This window comes from Pocillopora damicornis, chromosome 11 (assembly GCF_964200805.1).
Source record: "Pocillopora damicornis chromosome 11, jaPocDami1.2, whole genome shotgun sequence".
Lineage (NCBI taxonomy): Eukaryota > Metazoa > Cnidaria > Anthozoa > Scleractinia > Pocilloporidae > Pocillopora > Pocillopora damicornis.
In genome coordinates this window covers 15,924,932-15,943,228 of record NC_142680.1, presented here as the reverse complement: position 1 = coordinate 15,943,228, position 18,297 = coordinate 15,924,932, and the positions used below count along the sequence as shown (strand labels likewise).

Here is an 18,297-nt window from a genome sequence, read left to right as displayed (position 1 = left end):
CATTCAATGTGAAATAGTTTATTGAGGAATGGTCAGTCAGTCATCCGACAACAACAATGCGTTGTAACATATACTTATTACAACATAGAATATGCTAGCAAGTCTAACTTGAAAAGCTTGAAAAATTAAGTGTACCACGCCAGATACGAAAAACCACTAAAAAACCACTCTTTAGATGAAGCCAAAAAATATGTGGAAACGTATTCCCCATCTAATGCAGTGGCACGGAACCTCGGGGAAGAGGTACAAACAAACCCATAACTCCATAGAAAAATTTTAACTAAATTGACAACAACAAACAGAAAGACTGACTGAGCTAGAATGATTAATATTCCCCGCTAAAACATTAAATACTCAAAACTCTCCCCTGAGAATACTAAAACCTCTCAATCGTGCCATCAGAATAGTAATTTCTGACTAATTCCTTCCTAATCACTCAACCGTCAGAAATTACATATTTTGTCTCGTCGTCAAGCTTGTCATTAAAATACTTTGTGAAGTCTAAACGGAAAAGAAAAAGTATGGCCCAGAACACTAAAATTAAATGTCAGAATTGATAATCAAGTAAAATAGCAGAAGAGCCGAAGAACCCACCTCCAACATTCCTAACAAACCTTTAGGTCTTCCTAATAAAAGGGTAATTAGTGTTAGCAACTGAGTTAACGACGTGAATTGGCCACCGTAAAGAGTTTAAAAGCTAACGTGTAGAGCTGACGTGTAGAGCTGACGTGTAGAGCTGACGTGTAGAGCTGACGTGTAGACCTTCGCCATTCACTCTGATGAAGGGCTAACACTTTGAAACCCTTAACGGTGGCCAATTTACGTCTTCAACTCATTTGATAATACCTATTACCCTGTTATATTCTCCCACTGACGCAGCACCATAGTTTCTTTAGAAACTTACTCCCTTCATCTTTTTGCTACCAATAGTTTGACACCAAAATTTGCATATCATTACTCGACTGGCGGTTTTTTTGTTTTGCTTTTTTTTTTTAATACAATAGCGAGTGAAGGGAGGGGAGGGGAAGTATAATTATTTGAATAGTTTTGGAAACGTTTTGCAATAATCCAGGGAATTTCGTGGAAATACTACCAAGAAAATTAAGAGGCTTGGGCGGAGCGTACTTTGGTCTACACAATTATTCCCTTTAAATTTAAAGATCTCCAAAATTTCTTCATCCCTTGGAAACACCTCACGATCGCATGAAAGGGCAAGTGAAGGGAGGGGAGGGGAAGTATAATTGTCTGAAGAGTGTTGGAAAAATTTTGCAGTAATCGGGGCAATTTCGTGGAAATACTACCAAGACAATTAAGAGGTTTGGGCAAAGATCGCCAAAATTTCTTTACCCCTTGGAAACACCTCACGATCGCATGAAATCTGTTTAATTTATGTAAAGGACGTTCAATTATCTTACTATAATTATTTTGTGCATCTCCATTTCGATCGTTGTATTCATTACAGGCTGATGCAATCCAGCAGGTAGATAAGAAAATGCGTATAACAAAGTAGATAAACGCAGTTAGCTAAACTATTTTATGAAACTTAAATCTATTGTTAATTATAACTTGTAATTCAGCTCTATTGGGAAAAATTTATAATTACAGTGACTTATCTTCTCTGCGCTTTCTTCTTGCCATAATATGATTTTTTCTCACGTAGTACTTCTCACCTCAGACAGGAGAGGTTTTTTCTCTGTTCGTTGTTGTTAGAAAATTCAAAATTCAGCGCCAATCTATCTTCATACTTTCTGGTGACTTTAATATATTTCTCATCTGATGATATCCCAGGCTCTTTCTCTTTTCCTAGTTGTACGACAATGATTGGTAGTAACTGAAATCGATAAAAAATGGTACGTATTTAGCAGTACTGAAAAAAAAATCGAACTTTCAAACGAGCCAATAAGTAAAGTTTTTAACATGATATCTGCTTAACAAACCCTTAGACGACACAATTGAAAAACGCAATGACCCTATTAAAATTATCATGGCTTAGACAAAAAAAGGCACATTTCAATAACAGGGTTGAAAATCCTCTAGGAAATATCTTTATGTGATGATTATATAATTGGTATGGTTTATTGAATTAACGTTAAGATTAGACTTTTGGAATCATTTAAAATACAATTTCAAGTTTGGACAACCACACAAAAACGAAGAATGTATGAAATCAACAATTCTAACCAGACTTTTTCTCTATTACTCAAAATATTCCTGGCTTTAAGGCAACGAAAACTTCATTTTTCCCAATGTGGTCACATAGCATTACAAACTTTTTTTTGCATCACTCGACTCACAAGCACATGACTTTTTTTGCTTACGTCATATGACGTCTACCAGGATGTCCAGTCCTCAGCCGCGCGAACATCTGACTATTATCATAAATTCCTCTGTACTTCTTAACATAGGGTGCGACCAAATATTCTAAACAGCGGCTTCGATGATACTATGCTTCCTAACTATGGACGTATTTTTTCAGGAATTTTTTACGTTGAGAGAACGTCTCTATCATTGGTTCTTCGTCATTCTGCTGTTAGTGTCTTATTCATCAGCCCAAGAAGGTAAAAGTAATTTTTTATCTTTCGAAGACAGAAGTGTTTGTAAGATTTGGAAGCGAAATCATCAACGTTGACTCAACCTATTCTGTATACAAGGTGTTTGCTCCGGCGGCACATTTATTTTTTTTTTCACGTTAAATACTAATGTAATGGGATTGAGTTCTGTTGAGTGTGAGAGAAGAAGCTTATTAAGTTAAATTTGTTGAAATGCGAAGCTTCAGTCGGTTTGCTTAAGCACAATATTTCGATATTGTTTCGTTTTCCTTTGTACTCTATAGCTTCGACATAAATCGGCCTCCGCAAAGTTTAGTCGAATTCGTTGCATTTAATTTCTGACCAAAGGTAAACTTCGTTTGTCTAACGGAGATACAAGAAGAATTACGCAAGCTTTCAAACATACAAACTTAATTTACGCACAGGTGCTAGTTAAACACTACTTATGAGTCGCAATAATAATAATTTCCTAATATATATATCTTTAAATTATTTATATACTTCCTATTGATTTGGGTTATGCATGTTTTACGAGGTGAATTTTCCGCGATGGTACGTGACTTGTGTCTGTATTTTGAAAATATCAGTTTACATCGAGCGTTAGTGTTTTAAAACAATGACATCTAGCGGCTGGTTTGTTTATAAACGACTTCGGTACACGCAACGCAAATTGGAACTGTTTCTTCTTCACAGTTCCACTGTCAGGTTGAGCAAGTCATCACCTCTAGTCATTCTGTCTTTCTTCCCAAAGCGCTAACTATAGATTGTATAGCAGCACTGCATACATTTCAACTGAAAGATTGAGGAACGATCACTCGGTTTACTGATAGCTTGAGTGTCTGTCACTGTCATTTACTTGGCAATATACGTCATTAGTCGGTAGGTTATGGCTATCAAAACATGGTCAGTAGTCTGTACAAATCAGAAATTTTAAGTTTTTTCACCTCACCAATTATGTTCAGTGGATATGTTTCGACATCTTTTTTTCTCCTTGTGCCAGATGTTAAACACCAAGTAGCATAGAACTGAAGCTTTCTTTTCAAGTCCCCCACCCACTTTTCACCAATTGGCCACCTTTGCTTTTCTCACTTGCCATGGTATCTGAAACAGGCACATCACACAGTAACACTGTTATTGTCAAATTTGGACTCTGAATGAGAAGGGATGGTTTCCAGAAATGGCTTGGGGCTCTAAATAAGACTTGTGTCCCTCTCCATCCAGATGACTGCACTTCCAAGGGAAAGAGTCTCTAGTCAAATAATTAAGGAGGATAAACCTTCGTTAGTGCGGCGTTTCTTTACTGTAGGACATTTTAAAACTCTTCATGTGTCTGTTCTACGTCTTTTGGTGAAGAAAGATGAACTTTCAACCGAAGTTGTACGAATATGGTACATGTATGTTTCAGTATTCACTGATGTGGTATTTCCTTTCCCAGTGGTACCTGAAGCCCCAGCGGATGTCAAATTGGTCACAAAAGGCTCAAAGACGGTAGATATATCCTGGATGGCTGGTTTTAAAAGAAACAGTACCATTCAGAACTACACGGTGGAGATAAGAATAGATAAAGAGAACTTTAGCGATGTTGGTTGTCAAGGAACGCTCTCAAATGGTTCCTGTGTACTGTCCAACTCCTCCACAAGTGCTTCTCTCACAGGGCTTTTTCCTTTTACAAAGTACTTTATCAGAGTGTTTGCAACAAATGCAGTTGGCAGCAGCAAAAGCAGTTCTGTTGTGAATGTTACTACAGATGAAGAAGGTACTTTCAGGTTCATTGTTTCCCTATTGGTAATGACACAGACTAAATAATGAAAAGCTCAAACTGTCAGTAAAGGGGGTGTATCTCGATCGTTGTTTTAGGGGACTTATTTTTATTCTTTTGGCTGGAAATTAAATTCTGTCCAGAAGTAATCACTTCCATGCGATATTTTGTGAATGTTACTGGAAATGAACATCACCCACTGGAATATTGTTTTAAACACTCTTGCCTCTCCTTCCCAGTCGCTTTGTTCTGATCTACCTGTGATAAACCTTTGATATACCTTTAAACGGCCGTGTAGCTAGGTAAAATTTTTCAACATCGAAGATTGCATGACAACATTGCATTATGGTGTTGCCTTTAGAACCCAGTAGCTCGCCACAAAGTGTTCAAGCTAGCTCCAAAAATTCCACAAGTGTCTCTATAAGCTGGGCAGCGGTCGGTAAGGACCATCGTAATGGAATCATTAAAGGATACAAAGTAATTTATCAAGCGTTACCGGATGGGAAAAACGCTATAAGGTTCATCAACATCAGCAATAAGCATCAAGAAAAAGAGAAAGACATAACTTTGGACGATCTCCTCAAGTTTACCAACTACAGCGTCAGGGTGTTAGCATTCACTGTTGTCGGAGAAGGACCACTGAGTGAAGTCAAAATCGTTCAAACACAACAGGACAGTAAGTTACACTCCAGTAGACACTTTAGGCTTTCCCATAAAATGACATTTCCAGTAAACAGTCTAAATTTCACGAAATATTCCTGCCCCAATAAAAAAATTCACTTGAACCAATACTATTGTTAATAAATTTTCCAAGCACTTCGCACATGCTTTGACGTTTTCTGCCAATCAAATTCGCCTTAATCGACTTCACCCAATCACGTGTCATTTCCTTATGTACATCTGTATTTTGTCACGTATTCCACACGCAGGGGGCAAAGTCCAGATAAAAGACAGCTCCCCCACCTCCCCCAACGTTGTAATGCCCACGTGAAAGCCTTTGAGAGATGATTATTTCTTCTTCGTTCAATGTATTCCCACCTATTCGAAAAACGTAGAACGCGAAATAACTTTGGCTAAGGTCTCCTGGAGATAAAATATAGTTTGCTTTCCGCATCAAAAAAACGCTCGTACCGAAGCCCTAAATTATGTGGACCTACTCGCAAGAGAGCGAAGTCTTATTTGCAACCGTTGCTTGATCTCGTCACGCTACGCGGGTAAAAGCGCGTCGCGTGACGAGACCAAACAAGGGCTGCGAAAGAGACTACAGAAAGCGTGACACCAAATCTAGTTCATTTCTGCCTATAATTGTACAGACATCAGACCGAATTGCATTCCATTCGCTTCAATTACCATTGTTAATTGAAAAATCAATGGTCAGGGGTACATTCTTTATTGCTTTTAAAAATTACACATGAAATAATTTAATTTCGCTCCTTGAACTTTCCTTTCAGAACCTTCTGCTGCTCCTTTAAATGTGACAGGACATAACACCAGCTCAACCAGCATCTTAGTAGTGTATGGTGATGTTCCAGCTTTTTATCAGAATGGTATCATCACAAATTACACCATTACTTACCGGTCACCAACAGAAGGTCACAATGGGAGTGCTATAGCTGGCCCCAATGACCGTCAAAAGGAATTAACAAATCTTAGAGAGTACGTCGATTACGAAATCACAGTACTTGCGTCGACTTCGAAAGGAGATGGACCACAAAGTAGCCCTATTTTTGTTAGTACAGACGAGGATAGTAAGTACTGTTATTTTCCAAATCGCTTGTCTATGATAAATGTTTCGCCTTATGTAAGGTAATCCGGATTCCGGAATCCAGGAAATTTTTGCATGTGGAATCCGGAATACTGGGAATTGGAATCCTGAATCCAGCTTTTGGAATCCAGAATCTCGCTAAAAAATGAATCCAGAATCCATTCGCTGAAAATCCATTTCAAATCGCATAAATGGCTTTCACGCGCACGCATCCATGCAACCACGGTCATGCTAAAATGCAGACTTACAGACCGTGCAGACCACGCAAACCGTGCAAACCATGCAGACCGCGCTTTGTTCGCCGGAGAATTTCGCGATTTTGTTTTGCCTCGTAAAATTTTGTCATGTGGTGTCCACACACCTGAACACACCTGAATCATGTGTAAATCACAGTTAACAAAACAACAACAAAAAGGTGCACAGCCTGCTCAGTCTGCAACCGCTGTACAGTGCAGTTCATTCACGTTGTCGATGGGTGTGTAAATTTAGAGGGACTAAAGAGATTGTCTACATAACAACAGCGTCCAAATCCCACAGGATTTACTTGGATTCCAACATAGCGACGGACCACACGTTAAAAACCTTTAGAATCATTGCTCTGGAGAATGTGACTTGACTTAGCTGGCCTTATAAAGAAAGGAAAAAGGAAGTATAGAAAAGAGAATCTGTTATTCTTGAAAAATTACCGTGTAAATGCAGATCTTTCGCGATTTTTCAAAGATTTTAGTAAAGTTGAGTTGGTTGAACACCTTTTTTATGCGCAAACTCATAATGACGAACATCATCGCCAATTACATATAGGAAAACAAGCTTTTCTTAGTCATAGTCTGCTATTTATTTACGACATACTCAGGGTCTTATTAAAATTATATCTCAGTTTAAATTTCTCGTCAATACTCTGGTTTTTTATTAAAAAGGAAAGTTAAAAAAGTAATATGGATGATAGGGAAATATTTTCGAGCTGTTTTGTTGACAGTTCTCCATGAAGTCAATTTTGAATTATAAAAATTGGCCACCTTTCAGTCTTGCCGGAACCATGTTATTCTGTGCCAAAACAATTAATTTATAAATTAAAAAGGATAAGCAATGATTTGATCTATTAGTTCTTTTGATACCTCTAAATCACTTGAAGAACTTCGAGGAACCTGAATGAAAGAAATATGGTGGACCTCTTCAGAGTTGCTAAAAAGAATGAATAAACATTGAACTTAAGAGACGGACAGTCTCAATAGATATTCCTAGAAGAAAAATTTATTCCTTAATTTGCTGTAATATATTTATTTTCATTATCAAATATTGTTATGGAAATATGAATAGACAAACATGCATTCTCATAACATGTCCTTCAATAACGATATCCACCATTGAAGTCATTCTTAGAAAACGAAATGCAAATAATTAGAAGCAAACGAGAAACTAAAATCTAGAATCTTTTTTGTCTTGGAATCCGGAATCTGCACAGGTAGAATCCGTAATCCATCAACTGGAATCCGGAATCCACAGCATGGAATCCAAAATCTAATATTGTCCTGGATTACCATACATGGCGAAATGTTTTACACCCAACATCACCATGCATATTATCCTTACTGTTCCCCATACGTATACAAAGGTGTTGACAAGGAGAAGTTGTTGCAAAATCAAGAGCCTCTCTGGCTGGAAATCGTTTTCTTTATTCTTGTGACTTCATTGTTTGATTCAGGGGTGAAACTGTAAGGAAAAATCAGATGCTAGTCACTCGTATGGGTTAAAGAGTTTAGGCTGATCATCACGTTCACCCTTCGGCTGTTTGCTTTTAAAAATGAAAATAATTTAAAGTGTTGTCTATAAAACTGCACCTCAAAGGAAATTCTAAGCGTGACTGATGACCCAGAGAAATTGCGGGTCTTTTGATGGCTCTTTACCTATTCTAAATTAACAAAATGAAAATCCTGTTAAGTTCACGCTCAAAAAAAAAAAAAAAAAGGAATTCTCATTAAAAGTGTTTCTCCCCCTCTCTCTTAAATAAACCATCTCGCTTTCAAATGGTCGAACTACAGTAATAAAATGAATAACAAAGAAGCCATTGCGTGAAGAAAAATGGACAAATATTATTTCCTACAGTTGTTGAATAATGGCAGGGAGAGGTTTTCACTTATTAAAAACTTATAAAGTGGTAATTGATCTTGGTATTCAATTTCGTTCCGAAATCATCGTTTTGAGAACGTTCAATTTTTGAATCACAGGTATAATTGAGTCCAAGTTGCATTCAGCTTACTTCAGTTACCAATATTAATTGATCAATTAACAGTCAGGAGTGCACTCTTCTCCGAGTCCTGTAATGGTTTTACTACAAGTCATTTGTTTTAAAAATTACCTCGGAATTTATTTGAGGCCCGTTTCCTGAACTTTCCTTTCAGAACCTTCTACTGCTCCTTTAAATGTGACAGGACATAACACCAGCTCAACCAGCATCTTAGTAGTGTATGGTGATGTTCCAGCTTTTGATCAGAATGGCATCATCACGAGTTACACCATTACTTACCAGTCACTAACAGAGGGTAACAATGGGAGTGCTATAGCTGGCCCCAATGACCGTCAAAAGGAATTAACAAATCTTAGAGAGTACGTGGATTACGAAATCACAGTACTTGCATCGACTTCGAAAGGAGATGGACCACAAAGTAGCCCTATTTTTGTTAGTACAGACGAGGATAGTAAGTACTGTTATTTTCCAAATCTCTTGTCTGTGATAAATGGTTTACATCCAACATCAGTATGCATATTCTCCATACTGTTCCCTTTACATATGCAAAGGTGCTGACAAGGAGGACTTGTTGACCAATCAACAGCCTCTTTAGCTGGAGATCGTTTTCTCTATTGTTGTGACTTTATTGTTTGATTCAGGGGTGAAATTGTAAGGAAAATTGGATGATAGTCACTCTTAGGGGTTAAAGGTCTAGACTGATGTTTACGTTCACCCTTCAGCTGATTGCTTTTAAAGATGGAAATAATTTAAAGTGTGCTCTATAAAACTGCATCTCAAAGGAAAATCTAACTGTCACTGATGACCCGAAGAAATTCTGTGTCTTTTGGAAACTCTTTACCTCAGTCTAAGGTAGCAAAATATAAATTCTGTTAAGTTCACACTCAAAATAAAGGAAAGATTCTCATTGAATTTTTTTTCCTCTCTCTCTCTCCCTTAAATAAACCATCTCGCTCTCAAATGGTGAAATGATTAAACTGCAGTAAAATGAATGACAAAGAATCCATTGCGTGGAAAAAAATAAAGACAAATGTTATTTCCTACGGTTGTTGAATAATGGTAGGGAGAGGTTTGCACTTATAAAAAACTTGTATTTGAGTGGTTGATTTTATGATCTCAAAAGGGATGTAATAAAGTGGTAATTGATCTTGATGTTCAATTTAGTCCAGAAATCATTCTTAAAATTTCAATTCGGACTCGTATTTCGAGTCCGTTCAATTTTGAAATCACGCATATGTTTAAGACCAAATTGCGTTCAGCTTATTTCAGTTACCATTATTAATTGACCAATTAACAGTCAGGAATACACTCTTATCCGGGTCCTGTAATGGTTTTACTACAAGTCATTTGTTTTAGAAAATACCTCTGAAATAATTATAGGCCCGTTTCTAAAACTTTCCTTTTAGAACCTACTGCTGCTCCTTTAGATGTGAGAGGACATAACACCAGCTCAACCAGCATCGTAGTAGAGTGGGATGATGTTCCAGCTTTTGATCAAAATGGTATCATCACAAATTACACCATTACTTACCGGTCACTAACAGAGGGTCACAATGGGAGTGCTATAGCTGGCCCCAGTGACTTTCAAAAGGAATTAACAGATCTTAAAGAGTACGTCGATTACGACATCACAGTACTTGCGTCGACTTCGAAAGGAGATGGACCGGAAAGTAGCCCTATTATTGTTAGTACAGACCAGGATAGTAAGTACTGCTCTTTTCCAAATCTCTTGTCTGTGATAAATGGTTTACATCCAAAATCAGTATGCATATTCTCGATACTGTTCCCTTTACATATGCAAAGGTGCTGACAAGGAGAACTTGTTGACCAATCAACAGCCTCTTTAACTGGCGATCGTTTTCTTTATTCTTGTGACTTAATTGTTTGATTCAGGGGTGAAACTGTAAGGAGAAATTAGATGCTGGTCATTCTTAGAGGTTTAAGGGTTTAGACTAATGTTTACGTTCACCCTCCAGCTGATTGCATTTAAAGATGAAAATAATTCGAAGTGTGCTTTAAAAAATTGCACCTCAAAGGAAATTTAACTGTCACTGATGGCTTGGGAAAATTCCATGTCTTTTGAAAGCTCTTTATCTCAGTCGAAATTAAAAAAATGAAAGTCCTGTTACGTTCACATTAAAAAAAAAAGATTCTCATTTAATTTTTTTTACCTCTCTCTCTCTCTTCCTTAAATAAACCATCTCGCTTTCATATGGTGAAATGGTCAAACTGCAATAAAATTAATCACAAAGCCGAAGCCATTGTGTGGAGAAAAATACGGACAAGTATTACTTCCTACAGTCGTTGAATGATGGTAGGGAGAGGTTTGGACTTATTATAAACTAATAAAGCGGTAATGCATCTTGGTGTTCAATTTTATTCCGAAATCATCGTTTTCAGTACGTTCAATTTTGAAATCACGGGTACGATTGACACCAAATTGCATTCAGATCACTTCAGTTACCATTATTAATTGACCAGTTAACAGTCAGGAGTACACTCTTATCCGAGTCCTGTAATGATTTTATCACAAGTCATTTGTTTAAAAAATTACCTCTGAAATAATTTAAGGCCTGTTTCTTGAACTTTCCTTTTAGAACCTGCTGCTGCTCCTTTAGATGTGAGAGGACATAACACCAGCTCAACCAGCATCTTAGTAGAGTGGGATGATGTTCCAGCTTTTGATCAAAATGGTATCATCACGAATTACACCATTACTTACCGGTCACTAACAGAGGGTCACAATGGGAGTGCTATAGCTGGCCCCTATGATCGTCCAAAGGAATTAACAGGTCTTAGAGAGTACGTCGATTACGACATCACAGTGCTCGCGTCGACTTCGAAAGGAGATGGACCACAAAGTAGCCCTATCCTTGTTAGTACAGACCAAGATGGTAAGTACTGTTCCTGGACAACCTCTCCTGTCCACGTTTAAGACTGCTGTTAGTGTTTACCCTCCAGTTATAGCTGGAAGGTATTGTAATTTATTTTCTTAGCTGCCTAAGCTAAGACCCACCTTTGACTAGGACGAACGTTATTTTTTTTAGCATCCACAAATTTTTTTTCAGATTTTGTCAGTTCTAATCCGTGTCAATCCTCGCCATCTGTTATTATCTTTGTTTTTCTCTCCGGTTTTTTTCTTATCCTCTGATGGTTTTTAAAGTAAAATATCTTTTTCAAAGCATCCGAGAATTTGCTTTACGAATTTAACTCCAAGACTCAGCAAATGGCCTTTCATTATCTTACCATGACACCGCCAACATGGTGAAGATATGAAATAATGATTTTCATACCACCGATTTACAGAACCCAGCGCTGCCCCTCTTAACTTACGTTCAATTAATGCGACTTCAACAAGCATTCTTGTCATGTGGGATGAAGTTTTGCCTGATGAACAGAATGGTATCATTATTCGTTACAACGTCAGCTATCAGGCGATACCAGAAGCTGGATCTGCTGGGCCTATTTATACGATTATAGTAAAGGCCCCTACAAGGCAGGTCAACCTGACCGTCCTAACAATGGACATGTATTACAACATCAGTGTGTTGGCCTCCACAATCAAGGGCGACGGGATTTACAGCAGCCCAAAGACGTTCAGAACAAAAGAAGACAGTAAGTCCGTATTTTTCAATTACGTAACCTTTGAAAATTAACTCACGCGATATTGATTTCTTTAACCAATTGTAAGATGCGACAACATCATAAGCATCGGGTTGGGTCCGCTTCCGAGTAGAACGGTTTTCGTATGGATACATTAAGATACTGGTTAAATCCAGCGGGAGATGTACAATTGAGGCGTACTATTTCACGCATTTCACTTGATTAAAATCAATTGTTGAAAATGACACAAGTCAATATGATAGCAAGTGGGATTTACCTCCGAGTAGTCACAGAGACAAAATTCGAGTCAAAGAGTTTAATTTTTGACCATCATACGGTATATGACAAAAATAACCTAAAATTTGTGTTCGTATGTCGGAGATAGTGTTGAACATCTATCGCCACTTCTATATTTCTCTGTCTTTACATAGGGCCCAGTGCACCTCCTCAGAATGTAATAGGTTATAACACCAGCTCGACCAGCATTAGAGTTACATGGAATGAGGTACCGGAAGACAAAAAACACGGTGATATCGAATACTATACTATATTGTACAAAAAGATGACAGATATCAGTTATAAGTCAGTACCAATTACACCAATGTCTAGAAGGTTTATTGAGCTAAAGGGACTTAATATGTACACATTTTACGACATCAAGGTCTCAGCTGCTACACATGTAGGGAGTGGACCAGCAAGTGATCCTATCAAGGTCCGCACAGACCAGGATGGTAAGTAAAAGAAGACTTTCGATAAATACCTCAGCGGCTAAAACTCTGGAAAAAAAGAGCAGAAGATTCTGATTTATGACATAATTTTATGTGCGGATTTGCCTTTAGTATAGTTACCATACAAATTGTCATTTGGGGACAGGAAATACGGTTAAGTGTGTTTACTTGCTTTTCTGCAATAACCGTTGGTGGAAGTGTCTGGTAGAAGTATGCCAAAAGAGCTCCATGCTCTAAACATTGTGAGGTGTCATGACCTCAAATGACAATCATGGTTTAGTTATCATTTGTGAGGTGTTTCACAGTCGGTACGAAGTCTGAAGGATATGTGGAATTTGACTTTTGCTTCGTGGTTTAAAGGGAGACACAGGGGTGTTAAAAGATTTTTCGTTATTCAAACCCGGCTGAGATTATTAAAATAGATTTTGAATAGGGGCAGTAAATTCCTCAACTTCCTCCTTCTATGATCAGTATGAAAAGTCATCCCCAATTTTCAGTGATGCTAAACAGTAACGAAGTGCAACAACTATGCGAAGATCGATCTGCTTCCCAAGTTCTGCTTTCGCTATGTAGCCAGTGTTAATAAAAGCCCCCCTTTCTCCTGTTAAGGAATCAATTAATCTCTCATTAGCCTTAAACCTTTTCCAGTTGTAACTCATAACAGATGCAAGAAAAAAAATGATAATAAGTTAATGTCCTGTCTTTTTTTTACAGTGCCTTCTACGGCTCCTACATTAGTGTCTGTACAAACACTGAACAGCACTAGCATACAAGTTAAATGGTTAGCAGTTCCTGAAGAATCCACACACGGAATTCCAACCAGATACACCATTTACTACGCATACTCCGATGGGAAGGTGGATACTAAGGTTGTAACACCTGTTAAGGATCCCATCACTTATCAAGAAGTTGTGTCTGGTCTTAAGGAATCTACTGAGTATTCATTCCAAGTTTCGCTTTCAACTGCGAAAGGGGAAGGTCCCCTAAGTGTGTCCAAATCCTCTGCAACTGAAGGTGTATGTAAGTGGCCCAAATCATTCTTTCATAAAATTTGTATGTATTATCAGCAACAACGCATATTGACTCGTCTCGTTTGAAATTTAACTTAATGGAAGACTTTTATATATGTCTATGCTGGTGCTACTTTTCGCACGATTCTTAAGCTATCAAAATAAATTAGAGAGTGTACTTTTACACCTATAAAAGTGCTCACTCTAATACCTTCTTAAGTGCCACTTCAAGACCATTTGAAGTCCACTCTTCCCAAGATTCCGAAGAGTGCGCACTTCAAGACTCATTTGAGTGAAATGCTCTCAGACGAGTTTGGATGAAAAACTTTCTAAAATGCGCACTATATGACGACTTATAGCGTGCATTATAGAAAAAAAAATATAGTGCGTACTTTAAAGACATTTTAGAGTGCAAACTTCGAGACTCTTAAAAGACTCCTCATATCACAAATTGAAGGTTCCTTTTAAGTATAATGAACCTTAAATCAGGTTCGAGGACGTTCAGGTTCCTTAAAGAGCGCACTTAAAGACGCTTTCAAGTGCGCTCTGTTAGGCTTTAGATAGTGCACACCTCAATGCTCTTTGAGATGCTCACCCTAAGACAATTAAAAGAGCGTATTTTAAGGCTGCTTAAAGTGCGCACTTTAGACATATGATGATTCTCGCTTTAAGATTCCAAGTTAGTTTGAAGATGAGGACACCTCTAAGTGCGTACTCAAGGACTCTTTAATTTCAGCTAGACCCGTTTTTAATTAATCAGGATCAAGAACGTTTGCCGGTTGTTATTTTTTATAATCTTGCTTTGCAATGTTCTAATGTCTTCTGATTTTTTAACACCAGACTGTGTGTATCACTTGGTTTTGACTAATTTTCTGTTGACTTTAGGTAGCCACACTTTCCAGAAATAATATAAAGTGTTGGGTGATGTATTTCAGTGCTGCAGAAAATTTCACTAGGCGGATTATACCTCAGAAACCATACCACGATGTACATTTTATTTCCTTGAGTGAATAGTAATGAAATTATGACACTGAACATGCTTTAAGAATGTGAAAAGAAACATAACTGTCTGGAAGTTGTCTTCAAATGAGCTGATTAGTTTACTGTACTTAGTGACCTGACAGTTGGCTACAGCAGAAAAAGAAGGACATGTACACTTGAAGAGAAGAACCGGAAAGGTTTAGTGAGTAATTTTCAAGTCACGGTTCCTGAACCTCTGGATTTCAGGGAAATCTGAGTAAACGCCACTGTAAGTACGTGACATTGCTTTTTTAATGAATTTATTCACCTATTTGAGTTATTGTCTTTGGTTGATTACCGGACACCCAGACTTCCTATTGAGATTGTCCCTTCCACTTCTGTCCTGTTTTTTCAAACACATGACCTTTCTCGCAACAGCTGTAAATGACATGGTCGTAAATGGTCATAAGTGGTTGTAAATAAACCTTATGCACTTAAAGTTGTTTACTTTATTTGCCTTCAAGGATGGGAGATTCTAAAGGAGCAGTTATGACCGGACAGGTTATCAGTTCAGTTTGCGAACCAACTGGGCTTTGATGGAACTTAATAAATTAAATAACATGATTTGTGCGATTGATGTTACAAATGAAACAGAAATGAATTCACATAATAGCACATGTCAACAATAAGTCTCTTTTACGGTAACTTCAATATTTCAGTCTGACTTCACTCTTATCCGAACAAGCCAGCCTGCAAAGTTAGAGGTAAACTTTTCCAGGGCCAGCAATCAAATCTGTGAATTTTTCTAATCACACGGTGTGGTCCGGGTATGGTGCTCCTAAGTGTCTTTATTAAGCTTTCTCTTCTTTTTTTTTTTTCTTTTTTTTTTAAGGGAATTCGAAGTTTTGGATTAAATCCCTCAGGAAGAGGTTCAGAGGTAAGTTATCGTTAAAAGTCTTGAGACAAGATTAGGGTGGTGAACAGAAATGAATTAGTGCCTTACCTATATTTATGCTTCAGTGACTTTTGTGGGCTACCTGGGTAGTCTTACTTTGAGGGTCTCAATGGGGTGATGGCTTTTACAGCTATCGGTTACAATTTTGGCCAATTTCCGGCTAACGGTTAACACCTTTCCATTGTTTCCACCAGAGATATTTTTTACGTTTAACTTTTTTTACGACTAACGGTTAAAAGTTGTCAATTTTTACGTCTAACGGCTAAATATTTTGGCCGTTTTACGGCTAACGGTTAACCCCATTGGGACCCTCTACTTTCAAAGACAACCCTTTTTCTTTGGGAGTGTTCCGTACACCTCACGCCTCCCTCCCCTCCGCCCTCGAATTTTGAACGGGGGGACATCTGAGAGGGCTAAATGAGTAAAAAATAAAAGGATAACAAAACAAAATTCACAAAGCACGAAACACACAAACCACAAAATATAAAATACAGAACGCAAAACACAAAACACAAAACACAAAACACAAAACACAAAACACAAAACACAAAACACAAAACACAAAACACAAAACACAAAACACAAAACACAAAACACAAAACACAAAACACAAAACACAAAACACAAAACACAAAACACAAAACACAAAACACAAAACACAAAACACAAAACACAAAACACAAAACACAAAACACAAAACACAAAACACAAAACACAAAACACAAAACACAAAACACAAAACACAAAACACAAAACACAAAACACAAACCAAAGCAAAAAACAACTGAGAGAGTTAAACGAGATTCACTCTGAACTTTTGAATTTATCTTATTAGAATCGATCTAGGAATCCGCAAATAAAACACTACCTTGAGTGTGTACCACGGAAAAAACTGTGACACTTAAAAAGGCGTTTACGATAAAGGATGAGAATCTATGGTTCCCTGGGTACGTGCAGACATGATGACCGCTATAAGCACGCGGTGAATGATGGAGGGTACCCCACGACAAGCGAAGAGATTCACAATTTTCAATTTACGAATTCTACAGTAGTTATCAGTTACTCTGAATGGGAAGTGATATCTATGTTTGTGTAGGCTCTTTGTTTATTTGTTGCTAGACTGGAAATTGGATTTTATTCTTATTACGCTCGCTTGTTTAGGTGAATCTTGAAGTTTTTGCTGGTCTGTAAGCTTATGATATCGGAAATATATGTTTAATTTTCGTTATATATATATATATATATATATATATATATATATATGTATATATATAACTAACTGCAGACAGTACTGTTTCGGCCTTCTGGGCCTCATCAGTGCAGTGCTGATGCTAGGATGGGGGTAAGACCATATAGCCACCCCAAGTGATCTCACATATGTGGGATCATCTAAGCCATGCCAGAGTGCTCAAACTAGAAAAACTAGTGAGCATGCATAATGCTAGCAGCAATGACTCATCCTAGTAGAGTGCTCAGTTTGGACATGAAAGCAAGCTTTGTATGCCAAAGAGCTATATCTATCTATATATATATATCTCATAAACCAATTACTGCATAGACAGTGCTTAGTGAGGATTTTATTCACTCTTTGCAACTCGTCAATTAATACCCGTAAAAAGCACTTTCCATAAAGTAATCTACATTTTTTTGTTCAGTCCTACTGTGTAGTCAGTGAATTTTAGTGCTATGGGAAAACCCTCAAATATCAGCCGTCTTGTTCATTGAAGATCAAGAACGTTCATGAAATGTTTCCTCCAATTTTCACAACAACTCTCGCTTGTAGTTAAGCTCATACCAGAAACAAGAGGTGCGATTCTTTAATCGCTTCCAGGCTTTCCATAGAAAAGCGTTTCTTTCGCACGCATTTAACACCAATAGTAAGATCAAGAAATATTTATTGTGCGTTGACGTTTTATCAGGCGACTTGACTTGCACATAGAGAGAGGTGGTTTAAACGAGTCACTGTAATACGAATAACTTTTGTAATTTTTAAATTTGCGAGCCTTTAGCTCGATGCACTCATCGAGGGTCAAGTCTACCCTTGGGTACGCTGATATGAGATTGATTTTACCAGTGCAAATTTACACTACCCGCTCTCCCAATGCAGCGAAATTGTCACTCCGATAATTTTCTCGATCAGTTACGAGCTTCTCCGCCTCCCTTCGGCCAAAGTCCCTCAGGGCTACCGATAACAGAAGGACTTTTGTTTGACGCTTAATGGAAAGGCTGAGCCGGGACAATAGACAATGATATGAAGACTTGCGAGAGCAGTTCCTAGATTGGTTTTTTTTTTTATCTACAGATCTACACAGGTTTCTTGATCAGCTGATCGTAATAAAAAGGAATAGGAAAAAATTGCACTATTCTTGAAAATCTTCTGTAGTGGACACGTAAAATCATCTACAAAATTAGAGAAAAACTGTAGCCATGGTATAGACTTCTGAAAGACCATCGCTTCGGTTCGATTCAGTCGGTTCGATTTTATCTCCTTCAGAAAATGTAACAACAGGTTCCATGTTTTGTCAAAATAGCAGGCTGGTGTTAACGAGCAGTCATGCATTTAATGACACTTACAATAGGCCGGTGTATAAAATCTTGGCCTTGCTTGAATAGAGACAATTACGATATACTAAAATAGTGAATAGCGTCGAATGCTCGATAAATATTAATCCCTTGCCACTTCCTCTTACGTAAACAGGTGTTTAATACCCTGACCATTGAAA

The 18,297-nt window shown here is 37.7% G+C and overlaps 1 protein-coding gene across 1 annotated transcript; it reads left to right on the top strand.

Moving 5' to 3' along the window:
• Positions 1–2,377: 2,377 nt before the first annotated feature.
• LOC149037796 (receptor-type tyrosine-protein phosphatase F-like) lies at positions 2,378–13,862 on the top strand. Its single transcript, XM_089187427.1, has 9 exons — positions 2,378–2,558; positions 3,985–4,305; positions 4,670–4,984; positions 5,760–6,056; positions 8,473–8,769; positions 10,916–11,212; positions 11,625–11,933; positions 12,353–12,652; positions 13,364–13,862. The coding sequence occupies exons 1-9, from the start codon at positions 2,438–2,440 to the stop codon at positions 13,744–13,746; spliced, it is 2,640 nt and encodes an 879-aa protein (XP_089043553.1). The 5' UTR covers positions 2,378–2,437; the 3' UTR covers positions 13,747–13,862.
• Positions 13,863–18,297: the final 4,435 nt, after the last annotated feature.

Coding starts and splice junctions, on each gene's coding strand:
- LOC149037796 (XM_089187427.1), top strand. CDS start 2,438: ATGATACTATGCTTCCTAACTATGGACGTATTTTTTCAGGAATTTTTT. Junction 4,306..4,669: donor TGTTACTACAGATGAAGAAG/GTACTTTCAGGT, acceptor TGTTGCCTTTAG/AACCCAGTAGCTCGCCACAA. Junction 11,213..11,624: donor TGTTAGTACAGACCAAGATG/GTAAGTACTGTT, acceptor ACCGATTTACAG/AACCCAGCGCTGCCCCTCTT.